We start from the raw sequence: 18,743 nt of genomic DNA on the forward strand, positions 1-18,743 counted from the left end.
CAGGACTGCTCTAGCTGGTATGGCACAATTTGTAGAAACTCACATATGCATAGAAAACTGAAGAAAAGAAAATATTACCGGGGAGGGAGACTAACTATATCTATATATCTCCTCCGTAATGTTTGACTCTAAAAATGTGCAGGCATTGCTTTTTAAGTTCAGGAAGCAGGGAGAGAAAAACAAGTTGGCAAGAATGGGGCCAGGCTGCCATTTGCTGAGAATGAGGCCTTGTTTTACAAGCCGAATAAAAAGCAGTCCACATACTGCACCCCAAGTCACTTCATTTTGTCTTGTATATCACACCACAACACACTGATTAGTACCATTTTTTCCAGGAAGCCAAGACTGTCACTAAGGAACACCTGGAGGAATCGCAGGGAAGGCTGACTCCCTTACTTTCCTGGAGTGATCTTAAACTGAGACTGGAACCTTCCATTCATCTGGGCTTGTAAGCCAAATAACAGCACTTTGGTTTTATACATGGCACCAACTTTTTCCTCAATAGGCTGCTTGTGATATCTTCTGAAGGTATGTTAATTCACTGGTCCCTGTCTCAGGAAAGCCAGACTGCATTTTTTTTCCCAGTGAAGGAGGAGGAATGTTTACTCCCATGGCTTAGTTGTAAAAAACTTCCTTTCGCCTGACCAGTGAGGCTCAGTGGTTGAACGTCGACCATAGTTCAATTCCCGGTCAGGGCATATGCCCAGGTTGGGGGCTTGATCCCAGAGGGGGAGCCTGCTCATCATTGATGTTTCTATTTCTCCCTCTCCCTCCTTCTCTGAAATCAATAAAAATGTATTTTTTTTAAAAACAAACTTCCTTTTTGACTGGAGCCAACCTAAATGTTCAGCAGTAGGGAGCTGTCTAAACAAGCAATAAACATATGTACATTTAAATCCCCATATCCTTTTTCATGGTTTTAGGTTTTAAAACCATATCTACTTTGACCTAAGCAGTAATTAAAAGCAATGAAGCATAACAATCAGTCTGCTAAGAAACAGTGTGAAGAACAACGCACAAAATGAGATTTGTATCCTACCATGCCTGGGTATGGTAGAGAATATGTGTGTATGTACTCAGTCTCTTTCTCGGAGTCACAAGGAACTAGGAACATGCACTGTCTCTGGGGAGGGACACCAGTGGCTGAGACCAACTTTTCACTACATAATCCCAGGCACCTTTAGACGTAAGAGTTCTGGACCATGTAAGTGCAATACTTGCCCTAAAATGAAATGCTAGTAAACAGAGTTGCTTTGAAGAGGTTTAAAGAACAAAGGCATAAGGAATGTGTGGGTCCTCCGCCCCCGCGCCAGCCCTCCTCACGGGCCATCTCCAGAGTGCACACGGTAGGGAGGCCCAGCGCGCTTCCCCTCCTACACTGCAGGTACCAGCAGGGGGCACCACTTCCTGCTTACCCTCCGTTCCCAGGGGCCACCCATCAACACTGACAAAAGTTCCGCTTTTTAAAAAAAAGAACCTTAGTTTCCAACTGTCCATCAACCTAGAATATACTAGTAATTTCTACATTCCTGTGTTTGAACACTTTCAAAACTAATTTTCTGACCACTACAGCTCACCTGGTGCCCCAATGGCTAAGGGCGGCAACAGTTTATAAAAACCCCAGGCATGCCAGGGTTTACACATTACACACCACATTCAACAGACTGCAAATTCCCTCAAAACTGTGATGGCTGTGCTGTTTGGTGTTTCCTCGCCCTCCATCGCATGTGATGCATTCACAAGCCTCAGTGTCAATCCTGGCAAACCCAACAGCTACAAAATCGATGTATTAGCTTTTGAGAACTGTGGAATCAGCACTAATAATAAAACAGCTATCGACGGGCTGCCTTTCTACCTGCAGTGTCTGGATGCGATTGCTAGCAAGTGACAACTCAGTGCATTCAGCACGCCGACCGGTTCAAATACCATCCACGTGACATGTTGTTTCTTCAAGCCCGGGAGGGGAACGACCGCGTGCCCGCGCCGGGGAGGGGGCGTGCGGAGAGGACCAGGGCGGGAGAGGGCCGGCTCGTCACCAGGGCACGCGGCCCCAGGCGGGGCTCCATTTCCTACCCAGCAGCAGGGGTTCGGCACGCGGCACACAAACAGCTCCCCTGCGGGCATGTTCTGCGCGTCCGGGGAATCCTCATGGGCCACACGGAGGTTCAGGCTCCGGCAGGCAACCCCAGGAGGTGGTGTCAATCCGAACTTAGAAAAAGCCCGAGGTGCCGAGCTGATGCCAGCCATTTAGAAAGGTGACCTCGGCCCACCGTGCTGGGTAGGAGGGAGTCAAACAGATCAAGTTACAGCTCACCACACTCACGGACGGCAACTAGGAGGGGGCGCTTCCCGGGCGCCAGGCTCCTGGAGGGAGTGTGGCGGGCTGGGGCTTTGGTGGGGGTGGGGGTGGAGGCGCCTCCACTGCCTGCGGGGGGGGGGGGGCCTAGGACCCCCGCGCAGGGTGCCGTGTCCCGGGCACCTCGCCACGCATTGGTCAGCCGGCTCACCGGAGATGTTCAGGTACAGGTCGTCCTGCTGGTCCAGGTGACGCTGTTCCTGCGACGCGGAGCTGCGGCTCTTCTTCACTCCCAGGGAGGACGACGAGCTGCGCCTGGAGCAGGGGGGCGCGGTGGCCCAGCTCAGCTGCCTCTCGCTCTTCCGCTTCATGGAGGCGGCCGCGGCCCATCAGGGGGCCACCACCATGGTCCCGGGCGCCCGCTCGCCCACGGAGGCCCCTGCCAGCCACGCGCGTGGACTCTCGGGGCACTGGGAGCAGAGCGGCGCTGCGGGAAAGACGGGTGCCCGCCGAGCCCGGCAGGAGGCGGCCGCACAGGAGGAGGAGGAGGGGCCAGGCCCACCGTGCCTGCCCCTCTCCCTTCCGCAGCCTCCGCGGGACCCGTGCCGCAGCCCCGGCTCCCGCGCCTGCAGCCCCTGCCGGCGCCCCACAGCCCGCCCCCAGGTGCCCGCAGCCCGCGCGCCGGGCAGAGGTGAAGGAGCTGCGCGGGCGGCCGGGACTGCCTCGGGGAACTGCGCCCGCCCGCCGGGGACGCCGCAGCGGAGGGGCGGGTGTAGGGCAGTCCCAGATGCCCGGGGACCCCAGGAGGGCTGTTCCGTGGAGCTTCATTCACAAAAAAGGGCCCACAACCCTCCTCGGCCGCAGACTGAGGCCTTTCATTGGTCAGTGAGGCGTGATGTCACAGAGAGGGGACCTTTCCACAGGCAGGTACCTGGTGACGCCATAAAGAAAAGTCTGTGTGGTTCCGCCAATCAAAGATAAACGTGCGGGGGGACTCTGCCCGCGCCCCAACTTGACTGTTTCTTCTGTGTTCCCTGAGTGCCTAGACCCCAGTTCCTAACTTCTTAGTGAGTCACCGAAGCTTTACACAGCCCCGTCCTAGTAACTCCAGTTCTTTGGCATATGTTTTTTCGGTGTTCTTGTAATCGCCCCAACTGGAGGACTTCAGCATGGCTTCTGGCTTGGAATGATGAAGTTGTCCCCCACTACATAGACTTAAGGTGGATTGGTTTCAGAACTAACCGACTCTTTGTCAGCTGTGCTGCTGACCCACCTCGCATAGCCTTCCAAAAGGACAAGCAGCCCTGGCCGGATTGCTCCAGTTGGTTAGAGCGTCCTCTGGATACACCAAGGTGGTGGTTGGATCCCTGGTCAGGGCGTTAGAAAAATCCACCGAGGAGTGCATAAATGGGTGGAACAACAAATCACTGTCTCTCTCTCTTTTTAAAAAATCAATTTTTTTTTTAAAAAAAGAACAAGCAAGGGCTCCTTAAGGAGTGAATAAAACTACAGTGGAGACACCTCTTATTAGTTTCCTGGTCTCGGAATCCAGCACCTGAATTAACTCAGTAATTTTTTAGACCAGTTACTATATTTTTCTTACCGAAGGTGTCTACAAGTCAAATTATTGTAGTATTGAAGCAAGTGGCAGATTTAATCCTTGAACTTTTATCTTGCAAACTGTAGTCAGATCCCTTTGTTTTTCTTCTGGGTTGAAATAATGCCTGATCTTCCTGGAACTTAACCAAAACTGTCATTTGGCAGGGCCTTTAAACAAATTTCCATGAGAGCATCTAAAAGGGTGAGAAGATTGGAGGATAGTCTTCACATTTCATAGCCCAAAATTATACACCTTGCAAACTATTCCTAATTTTTGGCCAGCATATTCCTAATTTTACCCTGCGGTTCCACAATCACTGCCAGCTTCTGGAAGAGGAAGGTGAATTGAGTCAGTCCCCCAGGAATCCGCTCAGAAATGCAAATTTTAATAGTTTCCTCCCGGGTGGGCTATTTGACTTCTATTGTCGAAGGCCTTTATTTTAAGCACTGCTAATTAAGAAGGAAAGGGGGCTGGGAGTGGAAGGTTCAGCTAGACCCGTGGTCGGCAAACTGCGGCTCGCGAGCCACAGGCGGCTCTTTGGCCCCTTGAATGTGGCTCTTCCACAAAATACCACGGCCTGGGCGAGTCTATTTTGAAGAAGTGGCGTTAGAAGAAGTTTAAGTTTAAAAAATTTGGCTCTCAAAAGAAATTTCAATCATTGTACTGTTGATATTTGGCTCTGTTGACTAATGAGTTTGCCGACCACTGAGCTAGACAGTCTCAGTGGAACAGTCTGGAAGTAGAGATCAGCCACTTAGACTGAAGCTTAAGAGTCATATCCATCTGTCCCCGATATCCCATGAGGAAATCGGTGAAGGTCAGAAATTAAAAATGGTCTACCTGTTTTGTCTGTAGGGGCAGCCAAGAAGTTAGTGACTTAAAGGCTGTCAAGTGCTATGCTAATGACTTCCGTAGCAGGAGCCTGCAGCCCCAGGTCCATCCTGTTTTGACTGGGAGGAGACCTTTCACCCTGACCTAGGGGCGCAGCAGTAGAAAGGCCACCCTTTCCCAATCTACCTGGGATTTTACAAGAATAGGTCTTTTGTTTTGTTAATTGAGGTATAATTGGCCCATCACATTATATTTGTTTCAGATGTACAATGATTTGATATTTGTATATATTTCTAAATGATCAATCACCACAGTAAGTCTCGTTGCCATCTCAGTAGGTCTTGTTCTAAGTAACTATTACATCGGAGGGGTCCTCTTGGCGCCCTAGAATGACACTCTACTTATTGGAGACTAACTGACTTACATGTCAAATTCCAGCTAAAGTGCCGAGTTCATTTATATCAATTTGCTTTTCTTTCACCTTCAGATACAGTGTTTGGGCTAGAAACTCTAACAAAATGTGTTTTCAATAAAAAAAAAAAATTCTAAACACAGGTAATTATACTATAAGCCTTTTTTCATTTTACAAATATACACCTTTACGGTTTTGTTAGTATAACATCATTAAGAGAAAAAGTACATGATTACACTTTATGCAGAAAGATCTTCCATTCTTGGGAAAAGAAAGTCCATGTGCTACGTATACATATTAAAGTTTGAAATCCTATTTATATTTTGTTCTTAGGTCATGTTTACATAGTGGCTAAAAGTATTATTTCTTACAGATACTTGTTTTGTTGGGACACTTTCCTTGAACAATTGGGAGGCTCCCCACACTTAAAAAAAAAGTGACCTCTTAGCTGAGAATTTGGCCCCAGGAAATGTACTTTGCATGGCTGGTTGGTGAGTTTGCTGTTCACTGTTTGACCATTGATCACAGAAACTTAGAGCTTGGAAGAGCCTTGACAATATTTGGTCCAAGGCTGTCCTTTCACAGTGAGGACCTGGGGCCCAATCAGTGGCAGTGGCAGAATCTTAACACTTCAGGATTCTAAGTTGTTTTTGTCTGAGCTCAGAGAACAGATGCATCTGGTTGTGATCCTCAACACTGTGGACAACACATTGAAAAGCAACAAAAGGACGGGAGGAATTCTAGTAAAATTCACACTGGAAGGAAAATAGTTATGGAGCATTTTCTTGAATGTATATTTCAGATAATAATATTCTGAAAATTTGAAATCTTACCTGAGATTTGTAGAAACTGGTCAATAGCTACATGATGCTAAAGTTTCAAAAAGTGCCTGGCTGGTGTGGCTCAGTAATGGAGCATAGATCTATGAGTCAGGAGGTGACGGTTTGAGTAAGATAAATATTTAACTACAAACAGGTTATAGTGGGCAGTCATGTCCTAGGCCGATATCTTCCCTGACAAAGGTCAACTTAGATCTTCTTTACTGAGCCCATTTGCCTTTTTGCCTCTAAGATAACATATCTGTGAGATGTCTGTGAGATGTCTGGGTAACTTGTAACTTCCTTCTTTTGCTGGAGCCCCTGGGGCACAACCAAATGTGGTGGGCGCCAGGACAGATACTTCAAATTCCTTCATTATCATGTTAATTGTTCCTGTACCCACCTAAGTATGTGTCCATCATTTTACTTTTTATCCAATCCCAGGGGTTTCCCACCGTTTGACTTTATCCCACCTCCTTAATCCGTCACCAATGAATTTCATGTAGCTCACCTATGTCCCTCCTCTGATGGCAATGTATAAATACAGATGGAACCCACCATTTCTTCGGAGCATTATCTCAATTCATTGAGGTTCTGCTTCCCGGCATATGTCGACATTTTGGCTCAAATAAACTCACTAAAATTCTTTACAGGTTTCAATGGTTTTTTTTCGTTAACAGTTGTTGTTTTAAGTTTCAGATGGTAATATAAATTTTAGGATCAATGGGTTACAGCTTTTTTTTTTTTCTTTAAATTTTTATTTTATTTTATTGATTCCAGAGAGGGAGAGGGAGAGAGAGAAAAACATCAATGTGAGATACATCAATCAGCTGCCTCCTGACCCGGAATTGAACCAGACCAGGAATCAAACTCATGACCTTTCAGTGCTCAGGACAACACTCCAACCAACTGAGCCACACTGGCAGGGCTGGATTACAGCTTTAATTATGTATATCTTCAAAAAAAATTATCTTATTTAAGGTCAAAATTCGATAAAAACTAGAGGGATTAGGTGGCAGACATATGAGAAAATGGACACACTCTAAAACCTTCTCTAGCACATCTAGAAAAAGTGATTGTGTTTCATTGGATATTCTGGTAATCTCAGCATTAATTTGAAATTCCCATGTGACTCTGAGACTGAAAATCTCTTAGAATTGTGAAGAGAATGTAAGGACAGAAAAAAATGCCTTTCTTTTTCTTTGTTGTGGTCATCCACAATTTATGAGAAGCACCTGGTAATTAAACCCTAAGACTGTTAGCTGCTCTGATTCAAACAGCCCCTGTTCAAACTGCAAGACAAGATACTTTCAAGGCTACATTCCTGCATACCTCTCCTCCCTGAGGATTTAATGACTGGGGAAATCAGGGCAGGAAAGTTTCCAGTTAGTAGAAGGGCTCTACTCCCTCCCTTTCAAACCCAAGCTGCCCCTCTTTTGAATTCTTTGTAACTTTTGCTCTAAGAATGTTTTACTGGCTTGTGAAGATGCTGATAAAGACACCTCCCCAGGACATCTGCCTGGACTAAAGAAAGCAAACAAACCTTTCCAAAGACAACCCCCCTGATGTCTGTTCAACTCCAGCCCCAAAATCCACCTCCCTTCTAGCAACAGCAGCCATTACCTTTAAAAGAGCAGGCCACAGTTTATTTCTTGCCTTTGTACTGATTAGCAACGCACTGTCCCTTTGCCTTCGGGGAAAGTAAAATAAACTTTCTCTCTGCATCTATCTCTTCTTTTACTTGTGAATTCTTACACAGCCAGTGTCACGCATGGGCCAAACACCCTAGCAGTTCCCGTCACATGCTGGACACGGTGCTGGGGCTTCACACAAATGACATTAGAGGTTATCATTCTCATTACAGGTGTGGAATCCCTCATTTGGCAGGTCAGGTCCTTAAGTCAGGTCCTGCAGTGAGTTTGATTTGAAAACCTATGGCTCTTTCTTGGTTCTAGCACCATTCTCCACAGGTTGAGAACAGAGTTTAAAGGGATCTCTTCTTACAGGTGGGTTTTTGAAGTTGAATAACCTCTACAGTTGTGTAAATGTTATGAGGTTTTATTAAATTTTTTGGACCTCAGACCAAACCCTATAATTGTGGACTTTAAAAAGAATATTCCTTTGCTCGCTTCGGCAGCACATGTACTAAAATTGGAACAATACAGAGAAGATTAGCATGGCCCCTGCGCAAGGATGATACGCAAATTCGTGAAGCGTTCCATATTTTTCAATACCAGATTTCAAGCTGTATTACAAAGCCACTGTTCTCAAAACAGCCTGGTACTGGCACAAAAAACAGACATATAGACCAATGGAATAGAATAGAGAATCCAGATATCTACCCAAACCACTATGCTCAATTAATATTTGACAAAGGAGGCATGAACATACAATGGAGTCAAGACAGTCTCTTCAATAAATGGTGTTGGGAAAATTGGACAGATACATGCAAAAAAATGAAACTAGACCACCAACTTACACCATACAAAAAAAAAATAAACTCAAAATGAATCAAGGACTTAAGCATAAGATGGGAAACCATAAAAATACTAGAGGAATCCACAGGCAGCAAAATCTCAGATGTATGCCGAAAGAACTTCTTAACTGATACTGCTCCTAGGGCAATGAAAGCTAAAGAGAAAATAAACAAATGGGACTACATCAAAATAAAAAGCTTTTTTACAGCAAAAGAATCCAGCAACAAAACAACAAGAAAGCCCACTCTATGGGAGAACATATTCACAAATGTTATCACTGATAAAGGTTTAATCTCCAACATCTACAGGCAACTTATACAACTTAATAAAAGGAAGAAAAATGATCCAATAAAAAAATGGGCAACGGACCTAAATAGAATCTTTTCAAAAGAAGACAGAAGGAAGGCCAAGAGACACATGAAAACATGCTCAACGTCACTAATTATCTGAGAGATGCAAATCAAAACGACAATGTGGTACCATCTCACACCTGTCAGAATGGCTATCATCAACAAATCAACAAACGACAAGTGCTGGTGAGGATGCGGAGAAAAGGGAACCCTCTTGCATTGCTGGTGGGAATGCAGACTGGTGCAGCCACTGTGGAGAACAGTATGGAGTTTCCTCCAAAAACTGAAAATGGAACTCCCATTTGACCCAGTAATCCCACTCCTAGGAATATATCCTAAGAAACTGGGAACACCAATAAGAAAGGATATATGCACCCCTATGTTCATAGCAGCACAATTTACAATAGCTAAGATTTGGAAACAGCCTAGGTGCCTGTCAGCAGATGACTGGATCAGAAAACTATGGTACATCTACACAATGGAATACTATGCTGCCATAAAAAAGAAGGAATTCTTACCATTTGCAGCAACCTGGATGGAACTGGAGAGCATTATGCTAAGTGAAATAAGCCAGTCAATAAAAGAAAAATACCACATGATCTCAATCACTTGTGGATAATAAAGAACATTATAAACTGATGAACAAAAAGATAGATACAGAGGCAGTAAAACATCAAACAGACTGTCAAATTACAGCGGGAAGGTTAGGGAGAGGTGGGGAAGATAAGAAATCAACCGAAGGACTTGTATGCATGCATATAAGCATAACCAATGGACGCAAGACACTGGGGGGTGAGGGCATATATGGGAGTGGAGTAGGGGGGGCAATGGGAAGATATATACACATGTAATACCTTAATTAAAAAAAGGGAAAAAAACAAACAATAGTCCTGATGTTAATTTGATTTTTTGCTTTTGTACACTTCCTCCCACACAAAAAATAAAATAACAATGGAATGGGTGGGGAGGGGGTGAACATTCTAGTTATTTTGAGACTTGTGATCAGAGAACGACTGAGAATGCTTTCACCCCAAAGCCAAAGAGGCCTGTGCCTACGGACTGAATAAGCGGTACAGAACTCTTTCTTTCGTTTACCTTTTGACAAATGCTGGCATGCATTTGACATGCTGTCAGATATTCAGTATGTCAGTGGAACAGAATGTAGTAATCTGGGAGAAATGGAGAGAGATACATAAAGATCCGCACATTCATGCTGTCCTTGGCTAAACACTTCTACCAAGACTGAATGGATACTGTTGTGCTCATCTTCCTGATTAGCTTCAGAAATCTAGGTCCTATTTTGTGATAGTGGCTTGCAAGAATCAAGTCAAAGATTTGAAATACAAAGAAGCAAAAAACACCCAACCAGAAAAGCAAAAAGAAAAAAGAATCCAAAAATATAAAGATAGTGCAAGGAACCTCTGGGACAACTTCAAGCGTACCAACATCTGAATTATAGGGCTGCCAGAAGAAGAGAGAAAGCAAGATATTGAAAACCTATTTGAAGAAATAATGACAGAAAACTTCCCCTACCTGGTGAAAGAAATAGACTTACAAGTCCAGGAAGCACAGAGAACCCCAAACAAAAGGAATCCAATTCCTCTTTTTTACAGAGAGGAAGGGAGAGGGATAGAGAGCTAGAAACACACCAAGACACATCATAATTAAAATGCCAAGGGCAAAAGACAAAGAGAAAATATTAAAAGCAGCAAGAGAAAAACAGTTAGTTACCTACAAGGGAGTACCCATACGACTGTCAGCTGATTTCTCCACAGAAACTATGCAGGCCAGAAGGGAGTGGCAAGAAATATTCAAAGTGATGAATAGCAAGAACCTACAACCAAGATTACTCTACCCAGAGAAGCTATCATTTAGAATTGAAGGTCCAATAAAGAGCTTCACATATAAGAAAAAGCTAAAGGAGTTCATCACCACTAAACCAGAATTATATGAAATGCTGAAAGGTATTCTTTAAGAAGAGGAAGAAGAAAAAGGTAAAGATATAAAATTATGATCAACAAAGTGACAACAAATACATATCTATCAACAAGTGAAACTAAAAATCAAATGAATAAAAAAATCTGACGAACATAATAAATTGGTGAATATAATAGAATCAGGGGCACAGGGAGTGGACTGACAATTCTCATGGGGGAAGGGGTGTGGAGGGTGCAGGAAGAGACTGGACAAAAATTGTACACCTATGGACGAGGACAGTGGGGGGGGGATAAGGGCAGGGGATGGGGTGGGAACCAGGTGGAGGGGAGCAATGGGGGGGGGGGGGGAACAACTGTAATAATCTGAACAATAAAGATTTATTTTAAAAAAATGGTATTTCACTATTTTCATTGCATTTCCCTGATCACTAGCGAAGCCAAACACATTATAAGGTGCTCATCAGATGTTTGCAGTGTGTTTTCCTTCTTTTTTAAATATATTTTATTGCTTTTTTACAGAGAGGAAGGGAGAGGGATAGAGAGCTAGAAACATCGATGAGAGAGAAACATCGACCAGCTGCCTCCTGCACACGCCCCACCGGGGATGTGCCCGCAACCAATGTACATGCCCTTGACCGGAATCAAACCTGGGACCTTTCAGTCCGCAGACCGACGCTCTATCCACTGAGCCAAACCGGTTTCGGCATCTGAATTCATTTTCAAGGTCCACAATTTCTTACTTCTTTTTAGTCGGTCAAGTTTCCAAGCTTTCTAAATCTCCGTTTTCCAGCTAATGAAAAGAAAATGGGATTCTACCGAGTCTCCTATCTACCTTCTCTAGGACATCTGTGAGGATCAAATGAGATGAGGCACAGGAAAACACTTCACGGACATTTGGTTCCAGTGTAAAATGTTTGCACCTGGCTATAAAGCAAGTTGTGTTCCTGGGCTGAAGAAACTCCAAGAAGTCTAGTCACTAGGGAGAAGAGGCTGGGGGTTGCTACCTGACGTCATTACCCAGATGGACACTTAGCACATTTGCCTTTTATATATATAGATAGCCCTTGGCCACTACAGCCTAACAAAGTGGGGCCTTTTGACAAAGAGGATGAGGTCCCTTTGGGGCTGGATGTCCTATCCAATGCCAAATCCTCAAATGGAATTTACCACCTTCTTGGCCTCCTGCTTCTTCTCAATTGCAGGGGCCAACACCACCTTCTTCCCCTTAGCTTTCTTTCCTTTCAGTATCTTGTACAGAAGGAGGAGAAAGTCAAAAATATTTTTATTATATGGTTATCACCACCTTAAACTAGACATCAAACTTTGCTTCACTAAAGAGTGAGCCAAAAGATTATGTACCTCCTTATGAACACAGCATCGCCAATAAAATATTACAGACAAAAATGTTTACCCTGAATCTAATAAAGTCTTGAGAGCTGACTTTAGTTTAGAGGCAAGTAGAGGAATATGTTAAGTGACTAATGAGGAAACAAATCTAACAAATCCTGAATGTAGGGATTTCTATAAACTTTGTCTCTTCAATGAGTAACTGTCATGGGAAAAACTGGGGTCCAGTGGATGATGGGACCTGTGGTAAATTAAAAGAGCCTTTAGGGGGATAACAACCAAATGCAATAGCCAATGTCTGGTCTGAACAAATGAGCTATAAACAATATATTTAAGACAAGTGCAGACATTTACAAATGGACTGGGCATCAGGTGATATTAGGGAAATATGGTAATAATAATAAAGTGGGTATGTAGGAGAATAGCCTTATTCTAGTGCTGTGGACTGAAGTGTCTTCAACCCACATTCATATGTTAAAGCCTTAACCCACTAATTGTGATGGTGTTTGGGTAGGGCCTTTGAGAGGTAATTAGGTTTAGATGAGGCAATGAGGATGCAGCCCTTGTGTTGTGAATAGCTCCTTTATAAGAAGAGGAAGACAGAGGTAGCTCTCTCTCCGCCACGTGAGGACACAGTTTAAAGGCAGTTGTCTGCAAGTCAGGAAAAGAGTCCTCATCAGGAATAAAATCACCCAGCACCTGATCCTGGACTTCCAGCCTTCAGAACTGTAAGAAATAACTATCTTGTTTAAACTACCCATTTTGTTATAGCAGCCCAAACTGACTAATACATCTAGGAAAATACATACTAAAGAATTTATTGATAAAGTGTTAGAGTGTAACACTTCCAAATGGTTCAGTAAATATATACTCTATATCTCATTCTATCTATCTATGATGCAACTATGGCAAAGTATTAAGAATTATTTAATCCAGGTAACTGTTTCTTGTTTTTTCATTGTGCTTTTTTGTGTGTTTGAAATTTTTCATATATCAGAGTCAATTTTTTATATTCTTACATATTCTTAAATTCTTACTATGGTATTGCCTGGCATAGAATTTGATTTCTAGATTAAGTTGAGGAAAATTGATATTTATAATACTGAATTTACAATATTGAATTCTGTAATAGGAATTCCTTAAAATAATTGAATTTCTTTAAAGGAAAAGGCTTATCTTTCCATTTATTTAAGTTCTCTCTTATATCCTTCAGTAAATAAATCATCATAGATTTATTATGAGGTATTGTAAAATTTTGCTGCAATTGTGAATGGATTTTTTTTCTCCAGTATAGTTTTAAATTGGTCATAGCTGGTAGACAGGGAAGCTACTGATTTTGTACATGGTTCTTGTACCCTATCATTGTTACTAGAAGGTACAGCCTACATCCATACTAAGGAATGCAAACTTTTTTTTCATTAAACATAGATTTCTAAGCTTCTCTTGTTCACAAGGGAGATTGTACTTTAAATTATTGTCCAGACTTGCCCAGCTGGTGTGGCTCAGTGATTGAGCATTGACCTATGAACCAGGAGGTCATGTTCGATATCTGGTCAGGGCATATGCCTGGGTTGCAGGCTGGATCCCCAGAGTTGGGTATGCAGGAGGCAGCCAATGATTCTCTCTCATCATTGATGTTTTTCTCTCTCTCTCCCTCTCTGAAATCAATAAAAATATGTTGTGTGTGTGTTTTTTAATTATTGTCCATACTAATTTCAGTTTCTCCTCCTGGTTTCTCACAATGCCCAGAGGCCAACTGGTACAAAAGAAATTAGACCTACTACAGTCTGGCCAAAAAGCAGCATCTACTACCTCTGGGACACTTTTATATATACCAAGGCCCAAGTGAGCTTTGAAATTAAACTCTCCTCTTTATTTCAGTCCAGATTTTTGTCATGCAGTCTCTCATCACCTCATTTTACAAGTATAAAGGAGGCCTCATGAAGATTTATTGATCTTGTGTTCAAAGGAAGCTCTAGGGGTATGTATATTTCCTGCTACAGAAATTTCCCGCTGTGTCCACTTCTAATAGGATTTTTTAAAATCAAAGTATAATTAACATACAATAAAATTTATGATCTTAGATGTTAGTTCAAAATTGTGAGTTTTAAAATGATATACACCTGTGCAACTGCCACCAAAAACAAGATATAGAATAAATGGGCATTCTATCATTTTTAAAAATTATTTTTCAAAAACAGTTTAAATTCAGTATTATTCTGTTAATGGGCCTTTTAAAAGTACCATTCATGCAAACATGAGTATGGCTCCTTGTTCAGGCCCTTATGCAGATTTCCCCTTTGCCACTCCAACCTATCCCACCTTCACTTGCCCCTGCTTGCTGCTCTCCATTGCCACTGGCACCCCTTCTGTAGCACACATCAGCTTCTGAAATTTCCCTCCCACTCTCTCACCCTGACTGAGTTGGATGGGCTCTGCTGGCTGGAATCTCAGCCCTCTTCTTCAGATAGGACTTGGCTGTTCTCTCTTAAGGTCTGCAAAATTTTCTTCAGCCCCAAGTTTTCCCTCCATTTTGGCCAGGCCAAGCCTAACTGCTGGGCCAACCCTACCCACAGGGCCAACCCCACTGGGCCTCCTCCCACTGGGACTAGGTGTTGGTAGGACAGAGCCTACTGGAGCAGGTAGTAATCAGTAATCAGGTCATCTGAAGTAGCTAATAGCTTCCTTCACCCTCAGGACACACATTTTTCTTTCCACTTCAACCTTGTCTGACTCTGCCTGTATACACAGAAATTAAAGGAATTTCAAGTCACTTCTGTCCTTGTAGAAGCATAAAAGCAATTTATCCTTTATCTCCTGTTATGTCTGGGAAGAAAATTCCCCACAAACTTTTCTGGCTATGGAAAAGAACTGACTACCAATTTCAATATATTGGGTGATTTTGGGGGGGATCTTTTTGTTATAAGTTTTCCCATGTATGAGGACATCATAGCCCAGTCTTGGGTCTCCGCTCTCATCTACCATTTTTCATAGGAATAGGGAGAACAGGAAACAGTAAAATGCACAGATCTATAGTTTTAAATTTTTAATGGTGGGAGGTTTTCACTGTTTGATTTTTTTATCTTCAATTTTCTTTTCAAATGGACAGATTAAATTGGATTCTTCATTAATTTCCTCTTTTTATTTTTAAATGCAGATTCAATTGAACAGTTTTATCCAAAGGTAGGAGCTAAAGTAATACATAATATAGGCAGTTTGCTACTAGAAATTATCTGTAAAAAGTGTATTGTTATTTAATGATATAGAAAAAAGCAATTATGTTTTTACATTCACTTTATTAACTTAATTACTTTAATTGGTGCACTATTAAATATTATATATGAGGGAAATTTATTTCTGAATTGAGTCTGGCTGTCAAAATAACATTAAAATGTACTTGGAAAATCCAAGTGAAGAGTTTGAGGATTACATGTGTCTTCTAAACTGCATATCTGTTTCCTGGACCATGCTCCATCCTGCTTCCTAGTAAACTGTTAAAATGGCAAATCTCCTCGAATCCTATCATCAATTAAAATATTCTAATAGCTGCTTGCCCCGTTTAGGGAAAGTCTTCTTGAATCTATCTTCTGGATCATTCTACACATTTCCATGAGAGTCATCTTTCTTGTGTGTCTGTATTGTTGTTGTTTTTTAATATACTTTTATTTATATCAGAGAGGGAGGGAGAGACAGAAACATCCATGATGAAAGAGAATCATTGATTGGCTACCTCCTGCACACCCCCTACTGGGGATTGAGGTGCAACCCGGGCATGTGCCCTGACAGGGAATCAAACTGTGATCTCCTCGTTCATAGGTCAACACTCAACCACAGAGCCACACCGGCCAGGCTGTGTGTGCATGTTTTGGTTTTTTTAGTTTGAAAAATTTCAAACCCTATGGTAGTTCATTTAGGGGGCAAAGTTTAATGTCTTTTATAGCATTTTTTTCCTGGCCCAGGAGGCAATCCTCCTTAAGGGTTAGGGTCAGGATGTGCATTTTTGCCGGTGTTCTCTGCTGTGAGGGTGAATCCTTGGTGCATCAGATTAGGAGGCTCAGGACAAGTTTGCCCCATTCTGGGTAATTCATGAACTTTGATCACTGGATTCATTATGGTGTTGCCTGCCAAGTTTTTCTACTATAAATAGATAATTTTCCGTTTGGTAATCAATAAATAATTTGTGGAGAAATACTTTGAGACCACAAACTTCCACTTCTGTGATTTAATACATGTTGATGATTCTAAATCACTTGTTACTATAATGGTGTAAACTAAAGATTTTCTAATTGTCTTGTACATTTTTAAACTGGCATTCTATAGAAAAAAGGGCTTTCTTTCCTCTCCCTTTTATGTACATTTGTATATATGTACATACATACATAGGTAGATAGGTGGTATGAATTACAAATTATTCACTTATCTTCTACAGTGGGTTATAATTCCTTACTGTCGTTATTTATTTTGATTCTCAGATTGTCCCAAATTTGACTAATGGGTGCCACTTCATACTGGCTTCTGTGTCCTTCTGACATATCCACATAAATTTTTTAGTGTTTTCTTACTTTCTTCTGGCACAAGATGTTCCAGGTTTAACTTGTCCTTTCCCTGCCTCTGCCTAGGAATAAGCATTTTCCAAGAAGGTCCAGTTTCTTTCACTGGGTAATGGTATTTAGAAAACACACCAGACCCTGGCCCATGTGGCTCAGTTGGTTGGGCATCATCCTGTACACTGAAAAATTGCCATTTTGATTCCTGGTCAGGGCCCATGCCTGGTTGCAGGTTCAATCCCTGGTAGGCAACCGATAGGTGTTTTATTACTCTCACATCAGTGTTTCTCTCCATCTCCCTTCCACTCCAAAATCAATAAAAAAATTTTAAAAAGCATAAAGGCCTCCATGACTTGGCTCTGGTCTTATTTACATACTAGAGGCCCGGTGCACGAAATTCGTGCATGGAGTGGGGGTCCCCTCAGCTCAGCCTGCACCCTCTCCAATCCGGGACCCCTCAGGGGATGTCCAACTGCCAGTTTAGGCCCAATCCCAGGGATCGGGCCTAAACTGGCAGTCGGACACCCCTCTCACAATCCTGGACCGCTGGCTCCTACTTGCTCACCTGCCTGCCTGCCTGGTTGCCCCTAACTGCTGCCCCTTGCTGGCCTGATCGCCCCTCATTGCCTCTGCATGCTGGCCTGATTGCCCCTAACTGCCACCCCTGCCGGCCTGGTCGCCCCTAATTGCCCCCCGCTGCTGGCCTGGTCACCCCTAACTGCCCTCCCCCCCGCCGGCCTGGTCATCCCTTACTGCCCCCCCTCATGTACTAAGCCACATACCTTCCTAGGGTCCCCAAAGTGACATCTTCCTCCATACTTTCTTTATAAAAAATAGTTTCATTGATTTTTTTAAGAGAAGAAGTGAGGGAAGGAGGGAGGGAAGAAGGGAAGGGAGGAGAAGGGGATGTTGGGAAAAGAAAGGGGAAGGGAGAAAGAAACATTGATATGAGAGAAATATCAATTGCTTGACTCAATTGGGGATCAAACTCATAACCTGGGTATGTGACTGGAAATTAAATGGGTGACCTTTTGGTGTAAGGAATGATGCTCAACCAACTGAGCCACACTGGCCAGGAATTTTTTATTTTTTTTTACTTACTAGAGGCCTGGTGCACAAAATTCAAGCACAGGTAGGGTCCCTAGGCCTGGTTGGTGATTAGGGCCAATTGGGGCCTTCTGGCTGCCAGCCAGGGCCTTCCTTCCCCTGCTGCCAGCTGGGGCTTTCTTTCGTTCATGCCGTCCCCTGGTGGTCAGCACACATTATAGCGAGTGATCAAACTTCCAGTCTCCCGGTCAAACTCACGAGGGGACACTTTGCATATTAGCCTTTTATATATATACTAGAGGCCCAGTGCACAAATATTCATGCACTCGGGGGGTCCCTAGCCTGGCCTGCACCCTCTCACAATTCGGGACCCCTTAGGTAGGGTCCCTAGGCCTGGCCTGATATCAGGAACTATCTGGACTTTCCTTCCTCTGGCTTCAGGCAACTGGACCCACCCCCGCTGCTGCCACTGCTTGCCATCTGTGCAGTGTTGCCCCCCTCCCCTGCCACTGGTGGCCTCCCTCTGCAGGGGACAGGCTGGGTTGCAATGGCTTGGCTGGCGTGGGCCCCCCTCTGCGGGGCAATTGCTGGCTGGCCGCACACCTGCCACAGAGTCGCTGTCAGTGGCCTGGGCCTCCCTCTTTCTTTGTGGGGGGCGGGGCCAGCCCTGTGAGAGGCTGTCTACCTGATCACCCCAACCACTCTGCCTGCCTACCTGATCACCCCTAACCACTCTGCCTGCCTGCCTGCCTGATCGCCCCTAGCCATTTGCTTGGGGTGGAGCCAGCCCGGGAGGGGCCGTCTGCCTATCTGATTGCCCCTAACTGCTGGTCTGCCTGCCTGATTGCCCCTAACCACATGCCTGCCTACCTGATCACCCCTAACTCCTGGACTGCCTACCTGATCACCCCTAACCAATCTGCCTGCCTGCCTGATCGCCCCTAACCACTTGCTTGGGGGTGGGCCAACCCTGCCAGGGGCCATGGTGGTTCTGGTCTCTGGTCATTGTGGTCGTTACATGGTGGCTGGCCTTTTATTATATAGGATATTTGAGAGAGAGAGAGAGGATGGGGGGTGGGGC

The 18,743-nt window shown here is 43.8% G+C and overlaps 1 protein-coding gene and 1 non-coding gene across 10 annotated transcripts in view; one reads left to right on the forward strand and one right to left on the reverse strand.

Annotated features, from left to right (window-relative positions):
- Positions 1-2,990, reverse strand: part of CDC14B (cell division cycle 14B) — a 90,557-nt gene extending 87,567 nt beyond the window's left edge. For 5 of the 9 annotated variants that reach the window (XR_008558261.1, XR_008558259.1, XR_008558260.1 and 2 more), the window contains exon 1: positions 2,508-2,988. Coding sequence is in view for 6 of the 9 variants with exons in the window: in XM_054727102.1 (XP_054583077.1) it covers positions 2,508-2,667 (160 nt within the window). In the remaining 3 variants the exon portion in view is untranslated. Of the gene's footprint in view, positions 1-2,507 lie in introns of all 9 variants that reach the window. The other 4 variants (XM_054727101.1, XM_054727099.1, XM_054727103.1 and 1 more) reach the window with 2 other exon arrangements.
- Positions 2,991-8,078: 5,088 nt separating this feature from the next.
- On the forward strand, positions 8,079-8,185 carry LOC114227430 (U6 spliceosomal RNA). The gene has a single exon (XR_003613473.2). It is a non-coding gene; the product is annotated as a U6 spliceosomal RNA (small nuclear RNA).
- The last annotated feature ends 10,558 nt before the right edge of the window (positions 8,186-18,743 follow it).

Source organism: Eptesicus fuscus, chromosome 15 (assembly GCF_027574615.1).
Source record: "Eptesicus fuscus isolate TK198812 chromosome 15, DD_ASM_mEF_20220401, whole genome shotgun sequence".
Taxonomy (NCBI): Eukaryota; Metazoa; Chordata; class Mammalia; order Chiroptera; family Vespertilionidae; genus Eptesicus; species Eptesicus fuscus.